The 14,304-nt window shown below is 42.2% G+C and overlaps 1 protein-coding gene across 1 annotated transcript; it reads right to left on the bottom strand.

Annotated features, from left to right (window-relative positions):
* Positions 1-942: 942 nt before the first annotated feature.
* SH3BP4 (SH3 domain binding protein 4) lies at positions 943-13,882 on the bottom strand. The gene is made up of 5 exons (XM_078866747.1): positions 13,592-13,882; positions 8,947-9,090; positions 5,933-8,271; positions 4,835-5,023; positions 943-4,418 (listed from the first exon to the last, which is right to left on the bottom strand). The coding sequence occupies exons 2-5, from the start codon at positions 9,062-9,064 to the stop codon at positions 4,194-4,196; spliced, it is 2,871 nt and encodes a 956-aa protein (XP_078722873.1). The 5' UTR covers positions 9,065-9,090; positions 13,592-13,882; the 3' UTR covers positions 943-4,193.
* Between the last annotated feature and the right edge of the window lie 422 nt (positions 13,883-14,304).

Raw genomic sequence — 14,304 nt, 5'->3', positions numbered from 1 at the left:
GATTCAGAGCAAGAGGGTATGTGGACATAACAGAAATAGGTGGTGGCAATTGAGATCCAGGTGCCTATGGGGGTCCTCAGGGTAAGCTGAGGCCAGCAGAGGTTGAGGGAACATGAACCAGGAAGAGGGTTGAGGCCACAGTGGCCTATGGCCAATGAGGCACAGGAGCCAAAAGGCCGGTCGAGTCAAAATCCAATAATATGGGATGAGCAGATGCGAGGTGTTGGTGATGAGCAGCAGCAGCAACAAGGATGGGAAGTCGGGAAAGAGGTTAGCTGGAAGGTTTGGGAAAGTGCTTCGTAGTGAGACAGGAGAGAGAACATGTATAAGACAAAAGCGATGGAAGGGATAATATGGTATACTGCAGAAAATGTAGGGTTGGGCAGTGGCACCTTTCTCTCCAAATAAATAGTTTTTTAAGACATTCCATCAGCCACAAGCAAACTCTGGACCGGTTTTGACAATCAGTGTCTAATCAGTAGTCAGGCTTACTTTCCCCAATGCTGCTCAATTACCAGAGTTGTATATGGATTCTAGTTTGATGTTAAACTCTATAATACATAACAGAAAATCATCATGAGTGCCAGTCTAGTTTGGTTTAAAATAGCAACTTCATAGCTTCCTGAATGAAAAAAATATATATACTTCAAAAAGTACTTAATGTACATCTTATGAATAATAAAGCACACTTAAAGCACACATCAGTAATACCCACGTGGTAGACAAGTGACTATAACTTAAAACATTACCAGAGAACAAATTATCCAAGTCACCTCGGGACAAACAGAAAGTTAATCAGTAAAAAAAAATTTCACCAATGAACAACTGATGAAACCACAACAGAACAAATACAAGGCAAGCTTAAATAGTAGAAAAACAGCAATGACCTTCCATTGACGAAAACAACTCAAATATGCAACTGACCATGATCTTGGTAAATGTGCACTTTAATTAATGAGAAATACAATCCATTTCAGTGAAAACAATCAGGTATATATTATAGCTCAACATGTCATTAAGTATACTACTTGTCACAGGAAAAGTAAGAAAAATATTACAAATATTAACCTCAATGTGCTCAGATTGGCTGTGATCTTTGAATTGACATATTGAATTGAATTAATTAAAATACAGTATCTGTACTGCATTTGTGACGTTATAGTTAAACATTATTTGAGTGCTGGTGAATAAAAAAACGATTGTGTATTTTACTTAACTAAATAAACACCGATTCAGAAATGTACATTCAGTATTCTGCTTTTGAAAGGATCAAAGGTATTTTATTGTTTTGTAAACATGGAATCACATGTACAGCACTGGGATTGCCGTTGCCAGTACAAGAAAAGCATGAGTTGTATATTGCTGTTATTTGTGATTTTTTGTTATTTTCTTTGAACCTATCTACGTGACTTTACCAAAAGACCCAAATAATTTGTATATTGCTATTTAAAAACGATTTTGTAAATTCAACTGTGCGCAAGGAAACTAAAGTATTAGGTAGAATTCTGTAAAGAACAATGCTTTCTTTGCTATCTTATGAAATGCATTTGGTAGTAGGGTTTTAATTTGCTTGGATGTGGCCATATATGGGATTTGGTCCTTATATATAATTAATGTACACCATTATGGGATGCTCTTAGCATGAATGACGATATATAAAATGAAAGTAGTATTATCTCATCATACTATTAAAGATGTACACAAAATATACATTGCTAGATTGCCTGTGGCACAAACCCATGTGCAGTACTTAATTTCTTATAGGCATGGGACACATGCATTTTCATAACATTTGCTTGCACCTACTGATACAATGCTTTAATTATAAGTCCAACAACATTCATATAACTGAGCTTACACACAACTTTGAGCATGACACATTACTGTGTTTTTCAAAAATATTCGCACGATCAAATCAATAAAGTATTCATTGGATCGAATGCATTCATGATAATAAGTTCACTCGGTGGCGAGGATAAATGAAAATAAGAAATAAAAAGTCAAAAAAAAAACTGCCAAGTACAATTTGCTTCATATGTACTCATTAAAAAAAAATACTTGTCGGTGCTTTGAAAATCTATTAGATATAGCACAGGTTGTTTGGCTCTCAAGATTGTGGACTGAAGCTGAAATGAAGGATAAAGTACTACATGAGTTAAACACCTAATTCACGCACAAGATAGAACCTCGCGTACAAGGCAAACATTAAATTACGGTGGGGACCTTTTTTGCCAGTATCAAAGTGATGAAATAACAATTGGCTTTACCCTTTCTGGCAATTACTATAAATTCACCTCAAAAACCAAACAACTAAAAGCACTATAACTAAAAATACTAATTTGTCATAGTCTAGGACCAAGTCAATTAGCATTTAGCAAGGATAAATAGTTGAAAAACAATTAATATTACTCGTCATCTCACTGTTAATAGTGCCTTTATTGAAAATGAGTTGAGACAAATCTTGATTACCGAGTTTAGACAGAATTGTATTACATAAAGCACAGTACTGTATATTAAAATCCCCAGCAGAAGCTGGTTCAAGCTGTTCCACGAGAAAATGCACGTGATAAAAAACACCAACACGTTCACCACAATTGGCACTTATCTTTCACAAGAGGCAATGCTTAGGTTAAAACTCGAGCAATAGGTGGAGAAATGTGACAATGGATAAAATCCACACCTTAGCAAACAATTAGACTATACTTTTGATGTGTAACATACATAATTAAAACATTTACTAGCAGTGTTTATACTACATAGGACGCATGATGCTAATTCTACAGATTTCTGATGTTAACATGCAATCGTCTATAGCTTTATGTTCAAGGGTTATATCTGACCTATTTTATAAATGAGCATACAACTTGGTCAAATATATGAGCCAGCTGTCGCTCCAACGATCCATACAATATTACCTTATGTTGTACCCTGTAAGCTTGTACAACATACCCCATATTTCAAAGGAATGTACAATTACAGCAGGCTAAATATATAGATTTTTCTGTCGCTTCTATTATCACTTTCAAGGCCACTGTTATGTACAAATATTTATTTTAAAATACTAAAAAATATATATACAAACTGGCAAGAATAAAAATCTATTTCAAGAGTTAAAAAAATAACTAAAATGAATAAATAACTGTTTCTATTCAAATGCAGTCATGTCGAGCTCTGGGTAAAATTGCAGAATTTGTAACTGGTAAATTTGGTTTTAGAAGACAAGGGAAAATAGCTTCTTTATCAGGTTTGTTTATGTTTTTTTAGATCCACATTTTCTTACCTACATTGCAATACATCCACATTTAACACTGTAACAATATAGCAGCACTGCACAAAAAAAGAGCCTGTCCATACAACCGGATAACCTTACACATCATTATCAGCCTGATATAGCTGGCGCTGAGAGTTGTGCAAATCAATTTAACACATTAGCACAAAACTAGTTAAATCTTAGCAAATAGTCAATCCAGTTGTGCTTCGGCAAAGAGGGAGTTCCTTTTGACAAATGCGGGACAATGCAATTATGCATTGCAATGACCGCTTGATTCCTCTCCAGGTGTTATATTACCTTAATGTGACACCTGTGAAGAGTTGTTTTCTAAACATGAGTAATTGATACATATTTACACTTTTGATCACAATGCATGTTAATATGTCAATGTTAAAAATCGATAAATGTTACAATTAAGTGACAATCGTTTCAAGAGAAAACCTTGCTACAAGTAGTCACATACAGTAGTTATAAATAAAAGAACATTAAATTGTGTCAACCTTTCAACACATTTGATATTTTTAAAACAATATTGCCAAAGTCCATACAAAAGCAAAAGTTAAAAACAAATTATCAATAGAAAAATAGCACTAAGATATGCAATATTTAAACTATTACAGCTACTACGTGTAAGCCTTTGTACTTGTATGGGTATATTTAAGTAAAAATATATAGTCTTAGAGATTTTCACTGATTTTTGCAAACTAGTTAATCTGGACTGCAACAGTGCATAAACCCAACATGTTTTTTGGTCCTGGCTAACCAGCCTCAAAGTCACCACACGTTAACACAACACAACCACTCCACATTCTTCTGTTCTTATGGAATAAAATAAAAAAATAAAATAAAAACCTCACTTTTCACCACCGCGACCCTTAAAGAGCAGGCCAAATTGCGTGACGCCGGCTCACGCACTGACGCATCAGGTCGTGCTGTCCTCCAAACTCGGGGAGCTGAAGGCGGCCCCGCGAAGGATGTCCATGGTGTGTATGAGGAGGAGGGTGCCGGTGAGGTGGCGCCACTGCTTGGTGATGGGGTTCCTCATCTTCTCCAGTGCGGCGTGCAGCTCCTGCACCACGTCCCTGTAGCTGTCGCCCAGCCTCGCGCTCCACGTCAGCAGGAACGCGTACGCTGGCTTCCACATGGTCTAATCACCGAGACAGATGCACGATTAACACACACACACATACACACTGGTTAGCGCCAATATAAATGCTAGAATACACGTCTATCAGAAATTAAAGAGGTTCCTGGAGAGCGGAACAAGTATAGTGTCTTATGAATTCACCAGATATTGTCAGCTTGCCACATTGCTCACATATTCAGATGTGTTATTTTGTACATTTCAAGGTAGAGCTGTTAACACTATAAGAAAAAATAGGCGTGTACTGATTTTGTGCATCATATTGCAGTAATATATGGAGAATTCATTTCTTTAAACCTACTTTTTGTGTTTAGTTTGTTGTCCTTCCCCTGCACCTCCTATCAGCACGGTTGACTTCGTACGGTGCGAAAGAAGTTCAACATACATACGATGAATGTGCCGTGGGCAAGTGCACTTGCCTCATCGTCAATTTCTCCATTCTTGTCACGGTGAGGGACCTCAAAGGCGTCCATCTGCTGCCGCGTCGCCTTGGAGAGCTTTTCAGCGAGCTCCCTCCAACGGGTCCCGGCCTCGACCGCTGTGGTGAGCAGCACAAAGTCCTGCAGGAGGCGTGCCACCAGACCCTGGCAGTCGATCTTCAGCAGGGCCTGATATGTCAACACATGCACACAAAACATTGAGTTAGCAGACAATGGCGTTTGCGCTAATTCTCCCAGTCATGCGAAACATTCATCTCGTTAAAGATCATTACCGATTTTAAATCACTCTAGCATGGATGTCATGGAGATTACAGTAAAAATTTGGAAAATGTTCTTTGGCAAGGCATTCCACATGATTTAGCCTTTAATATGGAAGGTACCCGGAGTGTTTTGGCAGTAAGCGTTATAAATTGTTTTAACTTTAATTGCAATTTTTGAAGCATTAACATTTGTAAACCCACATATTATTAATTTAAAGTTGTAGTATGACATTTTATGTAGTTTTACTATTTACTACTGTTTTTAAAGTGAATAATGTACCTATCATTTACATTACAGGTTTAACCTAAGGAAAACTTTAGTTCATTTTGTTAACATTATACATAAACCACTGATGGTGCTCATAGAAAAAATATTGAATCTTTCTACTAGAAAAACTGACTTTGCAAAGAAGTGATTAATATTAATGTATACACGTTTCATTGGTTCAGGAGCACGTTCAACTATTTCATTAAGTAGATGGTAATAGTGTGTGGTTACACAGGTTGAATTATGTTCTCAACTTAATAACAATGCAGCATGTCACAATGCACAAAAGGAAAATAACCCATCATTCTAGATGACATATAATAGGGAACGTGAAAGAGAAACAACACATTTTCTCTGAATGAACACAGCAAAAAATTATTTTGACCAAAAAGGGCTATAAGTAAAAAAGGGAAGTCATAAAGCTGGCACAAGACCTGGAACAAGTGGAGAGATCTGATTCAGCCCCAATGTCTCTTAGGGAAGAGAGGTGGGAACTAAATAAAATTATTGCAAACATTCCGAAACATTTAGCCGGGAGATTTAACTTACCGTGAATAGCTCCTTCTGGAAAGACTTCTTTTTCTTGGACTGTAAGGTGCAGTTACAGTCCTCCTTGAGTTTCTCGAGCACACACGCCACCTTCTCTGCTTCATTTTCCACTTCCACCCGACAGAACTCGCTCAGTGGTACCCCAGCATATCCCAAGGAATCTGCGAATGTTCTCCAGCTCCCAATGTTCTCCATTAGCTGGGTACGCACCGAGGAGTACACGTAGGTCAGGAATTTGCACGGCTGAAGCATCTGTTCGAGCAGCACTGCTGTGGTAAGCTTCGGCCCAGGTGCGAGCCCAGAGCGGTCTTTGTCAAGCTGTAGCACGTTCCGGCAGTGGACGAGACCCAGCTTGCCATCGTAGAAACCCACAAACCAGTCTTTGTTGCGAATCTGCCCACGCACACGCACCCTTTCCTCACTCAGCAACACCATCATGTCCCCCTTCTTGTACTCGAGCAGATACGGATGTTTTTGCTGCCGGGTCACGGTCTTGGTGGCTATGGCGTACTTTAGGTTTGGCACTAGTCTATCCTGGAATGTTGGGTATTTGGCGGTGATGGCAGTCGGGGACAGCACGATTTTTCCCACTTCTTTCTTCTTCAGGAACCTCCTCTGGCCCGTTTTTATTGCCGGTTTTGGTGCCACTTGAGGTGTTTGTATGCAAAACTGAGACAATAGTGTATCTTTGTCATCCTTAAATTGGACACATAGGGTGAACTCTTGCATGTCTTCCTCATTTATAACATTGACAGAGAATGGAATACGGCTCACCATACCCAGCTTCATCTGGAAGCCTCGAACCAAACTGTTCTGGCCAGATCGCTTGACTTCAAAGTTGGCATCATTTGAGAAGAGGCAAAAGCTTACATCTTGAGGTTTCTCTACGGGAAATTTATACTTGCCCCAGAGCTGCAACGCCAACGGAAGGCCAGTGATTTTCCCTTTGGTGATTTCATTCAGCGTGAGAGATTTTGGTGCACTATTGTGACCAAACATGGCCACAACAGTAGTGAATGAAGGGTGAATGTGCCGTGGGCCGTACACACCAACAGTGAGATGTTTGGTTATACAGTCCCAAATTGTGGATGGATGTTTCAGACTTGAGGCTTGAGCTACAGCCACAACATAGGTACATGGTCCCAGGTCTTCCAACTGGACTTGAATGGTGTTGCCATACGTGTAAGTAGTTGGGATATTTATGTAAGAGCTATCTTTGAGTGAACTCCTCATGCAAACTATTTTGGCAGCTTTGTCTTTTATTTCTGTATCGACACTCATCTCTAGCGTAAAGAATTTATGCACGTCCAGATTATTGAGGCGTATTTCGATGAGCGGACTGACCGTGGTACATCTGTCACTATTCAGCTCCAAGGGTGGCTCAAGCAATGCTTTCACAGAGACCTCTTGGTCTTCTCCAGCATCTACGTGGCCTTCGGGGATGTGAATAACAATGTCTGTGTCTGGCAATTGAACGACTCCCCCAGAGCTGTCCAGCCTACAAATCATGTGTGTCTCTACGGGCTGAGTCTGTCCCCACCCGGGACTTTGCTCGAGGGCACCCAAATCATGGCACGAACGTGCCAGCTTCCGTCGGTTTAACCAAGCGGTTCTGAATGCATCTCTGTCATTTTTAAAGCTCTCAATGTCCATCGATTTAAAAGTCGACGTGAAATTCATCTGGCTAGTTTTACTTGGTTGTGCCTGCTCCTGCAACACTGACAGTTCAGACATACTGTAGCAACGATTTTTGCTGCTTGTGAATGGGTTGCCTCGAGTAACTGGACGCTCAAAGAAGTCCAGATCTAAGTCTGTTGCGGATTTATTGTTGTGTTTTATACTGCTGCTGGGTTTTAGAGCATCGAACATAAACCATTCAGTTGACGATATTGGTTTTTGCACTTCATCAGCGCCGGTAGACATCAGAGATATATCGTTAAGGAAGGGATTAGAAGCAGATAGGTTTGGCCGAAAAGGATTGCCATTAACAGCGACCAAATTAGTCTGCTTGCCAATGATTTCTGGCCAACCGCTGAGCAAATCCATTTCCTGCTTGTAGCCATTACTCTCAGGAATGTGATCCACCATGCCACTATCACTGTAGGTGCTGGTCAACGAGCCAACAGGTCGCACATAGGAGGCCGGTATGTAACCCATCTCCTTGTTGTTGTGAGCGTACCACCATTCAGACCGAGAGTTGTCCATCACGTAGAGTCTTTCGCCTTTGGAGAACTTCAATGTGGTGAAGCTATTGGGACAGTAGTCCTTGATGGCCACGACCTCGTGGGCGTTTTCCATCGTAAGGGAGCCCTTGTCAAGCAAGCCATTTGGAGAAGGCACTACAAAGAGAGATTACAAAACAATTCACTTGCAGATAGTTACCAACATGAAATTAATTCAGCACAGCAAATGGCAACTGTGGTATTGTTATTTTATAACAGTGCTAGTACACAATTAAAAGCTAGATCTAAACTGTAGCCAATGTTATTAGAAATATAATACGAGATGACAAAGTGTGCTATGAACCAATTTTAGCACGCATATGTACCAATGTAAACAACTTTGATACACATGGGATTCTACGTTTTGCTTATTTTAAAGTGAACAATTTTAACAAAAAAACACAAATGGCGAATTATCTAACGTAGGATGATGTGTATACTGATGTACACTGTGTACACTCCAATATTTACAATATGAAAAATATGATAAAAAGATCAGTTTTCATGATATACTCAATCAAATAAATAACATATGAAAATCAAATTATAACACCGTACTGCTTTGCGGTGAGAAAATACATTCAGCTTTCTTAAGAATGTTATTATACACATAAAAGTGAACTTTCAATGAAGCCACTTTCCTCTATTCTCAAAAACATTTTTTGGCTCTGAGCAGCGGTTGTGCTTATTATCACATTTGACACCTTGGCACAAGAGAAGTGAAGAATTCATGAGCGCACGACAGCACAGCTAAAATGGAATGTGAAAAGGGTGTGTAAAAATTTTACCCACCATCTAAATCATGGAAATTTGGCTCCGATGGTTGATCTTCCAGGTCAATAAGAGTCCCCTCTGACTTGCACCTGGGCAAGCCTCCACCAGTTGCAGCACGGATTCTGTTGGCTGCCATTATGTCAGCACCAGGATCTCATGTCACTGTGGGATAAAAGTCCGCAAATGTAATCCAGTCCTCGACACTCAAGAGAAACCTAATGTGGCATTTTGCATTAAATTAGTGTTCACTTATCTATCTTGATTTGATCTTGGTTTTTATCTAGTATGTATGCGCAATTAAATTTGCATCAAAGGAATTATAAAACGTCAAGGTGGAATCGCCCCATACCACTGCAGTGCATTTAGAATCTGTAATAAAACTTCAAGGAATGAGTGACCTGAGGCCTTCTTTGATTTTACCCTCAATCAATGATTTCGGTGAGTCTGCTTTACCTTAAAGATGTACATAGGTCAGCATCAAAATCACAGGTCCTTCTGATCAGAATGAGTAATTAATTAACTCTGCATGACAAAGAATACTCAAGTGTTGTGACTCAGACTGCAGATAGTTACTGTATTCTGGTAGGTGGTGTTTCACATGTAAATGAGAACAACAAAAGGATTGCATTTTGATTTAGGGTCTTTCTGCATTTCGTTTTGGAATTAAAAGTTAAAATTTACCGTAGCTTTCTTTATAGAAGCATGAATGTTTTGATTTATTAAAATACACATTTTCCTTTGCACAAAATATAATAACTCTATAGGGCTCACATCGTTAAATAATAACATAAATACAATACATAAAAACTGGAAATTTATTTAAAAACACGAGCCTGTTGCCCATCCAAGGATGGGTGTAGTGCAGTAAATTTGAAACTTGCAAGCGAAAAGCAGACCGCGACGTGATATTCATTGCATCAATTCGTGTGCAATTTGTAAGGCCGCGGTGACACAGACATATTTCATCATGACGTCCTTGTTACTTCTATGTCTCAATAGCGTTTAGGAGATAGCGTGACGTGAGGGTTCTGCCTTTGTAGTGTGGGTTGTAAGTTGACGCCGAGGAGGGGGGAGGAGGCACCTCGTCCCCCCCCCCATGTGGAGTGACGTCACCCGCTAATTATTATTAATGAGGGGGGCTGGCCAACGTGGAGTGACGTCATGCGCGGGACACACAGACATTATTGGCTCATTATAGTAGTAAATTGGAAAAGGTTTGATATATGGTCTTGTTGTATAATCCACCAAGAGTATTCAGTAAATCATGGGCTTCATAAAATAGTTTAGAATGCTCAAAAGCTTACTTCTTTGCACGAAAAAGACAGCATGAGTGTGGAAAGAAGAGCAGTGGAAAGACACCTCATCACCTTTGCTGATAAACAGTAGATATTCACTTGTCCCGGTTTACTCAACAATCCTTTAGGGCACTTGCCATAACAGCCCATCAAAACACCTCAGCCATAAAACTAAACTGTTTAAATCCAAAAGGCCGACTTACGTGCCAAGTATTTCAAGTACAAGCATTATCTCCTTCAAAATGAGCAGCGCATGTACTGCACCATAGTGACTTATCTGAGAAATGTAATCAACATTCTCTCGCAAATATGAGTACGTGGCAGAACAGCCACAATACATCGTACTGTATAGTACTCTATGGTATCAGATGTGCGTGCAATATGTAGGTGCCAGGTTTAATTATTGAGCCAGATTAAGCTTCTGTGGATTTGATTTCTTTAATCTACACGTGTCTCCATTCACCAGCACTTGGATATTGTTCTACAACTACAGTATGTACCAATACTGATACATAAACACATCCCTTGTTGCATTAACCTTTGAAAAATCACTGCTATATTAAGGCCTTCCCTAAACCATACAGATAATGGGAGTTGTTTGACCATACTTTACCCCACTGGTTTGTGCGGGTTGGGCACCAAAACTCGGTTCAGACATCATTCGCCAACTGATGTTTGTCTTTGCCGGGCCAGGAACCAAACTCAGGTATCCAGGTGTATGGGGCAGTACAGTACAGTACTTACTGAACTTCTACAGAGATTGTTTTCCATCGTAGGTACATTGGTAACGAATGGCTCAAGGCCACCAAAGAAGATAAGCACGTGAAATAGATTTTTTTTCAGTGTGTATGTATACAAGCACAGGTACACACAGCACAAGGCTGGAGCGATGACACAGTGGGGTCAACACTATGAATCCGACCATTTGCGTTGAATTCCCGGCCATGACTAACTGTTTTTGAACCGGGCCTGGATCCCCACTTCACCAGCCCGTACTGACTAGCGTGGTGAAGTATGGTCAAACAAACCCCCTGACCAACACGGCTTTGGAAGGCCTTCATCCAGCAGTGAATTGACAAATAGCTGTGAATGATACTGTAATTCTGATTACACGCAGTATATGCTTACATACTTGGGTCTGTACAACATCAGACCACCAAAGCAAGCGTGCCTCTGCAAAAATGTATCCAGCCTGATTGCTAAAGAAGTCCAAGAATGTCAACACCGTTTCACAAATTGCTTATTAAAACAGATGCTGTCAGATGTAGGTCTGAAAAGTTAATAGACTGACGGTATTAACAAATAATCTTATGTGGAGATACCGAACGGATTCAAAGGAGCAAAGGGCCACACGAACTCTAAACATTAAATGCCACCAAGCGCAACGGTATCTCATTATGCATAAGTTAGAGGTCACACGCGGGCACGAGATCCGGACAGGTCCAGGTCCAACACAGCGGAGATAAAGACAAACATCCCCTCTGTTCTGACGTACAAACCACAAGGGGGTTAACTGTTGGCGAGCATCTATTGAAGTCCCGTGGATAAACACCCCCCAATAGATGCATACATACTGTTGGGGGGGGGGGTGAATGTTGTTAGCACTTAGACCGCAACAGTGCACGAGCGGGTGGTTGTGGCCAGAAACGCCCAGTGCCGGCATTTACACACCGCTTCAGATACAGCACTCATTTAAGGCCGAGTAAACCTAAGGGTGGCAACAGGACTGGTTCAGGATAATCGTCACTTGTGTCCGCGATAGTCGCATATATAACTCGGGTCGCCGGGATTGTTAGGGTATCGTTGCGCTAAGAACTACGCTACTACACAAAGGAGTTGCTTCCATGAAACAACTAAAAACGCCACCCCAGCCTTGACTGGAATGGTGCCACGAAGTGAGCTCAATCAATGATCGGCAACACAGGCGCGGGCTAAAATCATTCAAATTATAATTTACTGGAGACGTTTACTCCGGATACACATGACCAATTACTTCGAAGCGTGCAATTTTGATAGCAATTACAAACGTAATTGAATTGCCTATTTTAATAACAGGTACTTCGTTTGGATCGTGACCACATTTCTGGAAAACGCACATGTTTCTTGGCGGCTGGTTGGACAAATGCATTTTGTTGTACGTTCTTTCGCACCATACGTAGCCAACCGTGCTAATCGGAGTTAGAGACTCTAAACAAAAGCGAAGTGATCTACATCTGGACCACCAGCCTCAAACAGCCCCAATAACCGCTAATCTGATCAACAACAGGTCACAGGGACAACAGCAGGGCACCATAATTGCTCACTCCCTAACAATAGTCCCACGCATTTGTGTAAGTCAACAACACTAATGCTGGATACGGAAAAGGCTGAAGCTGGTCTCGTCGCTGGGATTAGTCGGCATATACATCGTCGTGAAATGTTAAAACTGCAGAATTTCTATTGCTACCAGGTCAGGCCAACTGAGCTGTGTAACTCTTTATCAGAAGCGACTTCTCCACGAATGACAGCCCGACGAAGCTGCCTATTTTGTGGATATTTATAGCAGCCAAACACTCTCAACGCGTGTTTCTCTAAATGTGGAGGGAAAACCCGGAGAACAATCCACGCGACCACGGGGAGAGACACGCAAACTCCAAATATACAGCGGCAGGCGTCAGGGTCGGGATCGAACCCACGACCTCCTGCATACCAGGCGATGTAGTTAACATCTCCTAGCCACCGTGATGATGAGAGAGACGCAAACTCCAAATATACAGCGGCAGGCTTTAGGGTCGGGATCGAAACCACGACCTCCTGCATACCAGGCGATGTAGTTAACATCTTCTAGCCACCGTGATGATGATGAGAGAGAGACGCAAACTCCAAATATACAGCGGCAGGCGTCAGGGTCGGGATCGAACCCACGACCTCCTGCACACCAGGCGAGGTAGTTAACATCTCCTAGCCACCGTGGCACCCTTGTTGCCAATGACCCCAAACAACAAGTGGGTGACCCCCCCTCCACATCTCCCTGGTGTGGCACCGTTAAAGCCATAAAGAATATCACCTCAAACCACACAATGATCATTCGCGTCGTCGTGCCAAATATTAACGCAACATATACGCATATAATAGGCCACCCTCGCATATCTTCATGCCCTTCCACGTGTAAACAAATATTCACATTACTAAACAACAGCTCGATGCCAACGAGCCCGCCCTGAGCGCCCCTCACAAGCCCCAAGACAATCACGGCGCTCACCAAAACAGCCACTGGTTGTTGTCGACGGTGATGATGCCCCTGGGATTACAGTGCGCACGTAATGAGAAGTGGAGAAATGCTGATGATGATGGTGTTGGTGATGGTTAGTGGCGAGGCACGCACGCACCTGAGCCGGCCACCCACGGACACACGCGGATCCACGCTCACTCCGGCAGGGCTTCAACGCAACACACGCGGTGTTTGGTGGGGTGGGTGGATGGGTGGAGAAGACTCCTCGAGATGATGTCCGTGTTAAAACAAAAAAACACACAAATCTGTGATGGACCACTGCTCCGTAAGAGAAGCGTGCGAGAGAGACGCGAGAGCGAATGCGGGAGACGGAGCGGCTCCACCGACACCACCGCGAACAGCAGCAACAGGCGGCTCGCTCCGCGCGTGACGTCACGCGCGTCTGACCACGCCCCTCCCCCACACCTCCCCCACACCACCTTCACGCGCCCCTCCCCTCCCTCCCAGACACCTTCACCCCCCCCCACCGCGTGCGCGCGCGAACCTCCCCCCCCTCACCCCCCCCCCCATCACTCCCCCTCCGCTCCCTACCAACTCTCGGTAACCCCGCCCCCGCGCCGTTCGGGATTGGCTGTTTCACTCGCAGCCACACAGGGCCACGCCTACCTTCGTATGCTGACTCCGCCCACACACCAACCCAAGCCACTCCCCCACCCACTTGATTGAGCCAACGACTCCCGCACCCTCGCTCCTCAACTTGAAGCCCTCTAAACTCATTATTTGGTGGTTACTGCGTTTGGCGGTGTCGCACAAATAACACAAACTACAACAAGTTCGATAATTAGTTTTTTTACCCTTCTATCTGCCAAC

This window comes from Lampetra fluviatilis, chromosome 2 (genome assembly GCF_964198595.1).
Source record: "Lampetra fluviatilis chromosome 2, kcLamFluv1.1, whole genome shotgun sequence".
Taxonomy (NCBI): Eukaryota; Metazoa; Chordata; class Hyperoartia; order Petromyzontiformes; family Petromyzontidae; genus Lampetra; species Lampetra fluviatilis.
The sequence above is the reverse complement of the archived record's forward strand: the minus strand, read 5'-3'. Positions and strand labels throughout refer to the sequence as shown.

What these genes read in the sequence shown, in the direction of transcription:
- SH3BP4 (XM_078866747.1), bottom strand. Translation starts at nt 9,064, where the DNA reads ATGGCAGCCAACAGAATCCGTGCTGCAACTGGTGGAGGCTTGCCCAGG. An exon ending in AAATTTCCATGATTTAGATG is followed by an intron (nt 8,272 to 8,946) that starts GTGGGTAAAATT and finishes CTCTCTTTGTAG; the next exon opens with TGCCTTCTCCAAATGGCTTG. An exon ending in TCCAGAAGGAGCTATTCACG is followed by an intron (nt 5,024 to 5,932) that starts GTAAGTTAAATC and finishes TTGACATATCAG; the next exon opens with GCCCTGCTGAAGATCGACTG.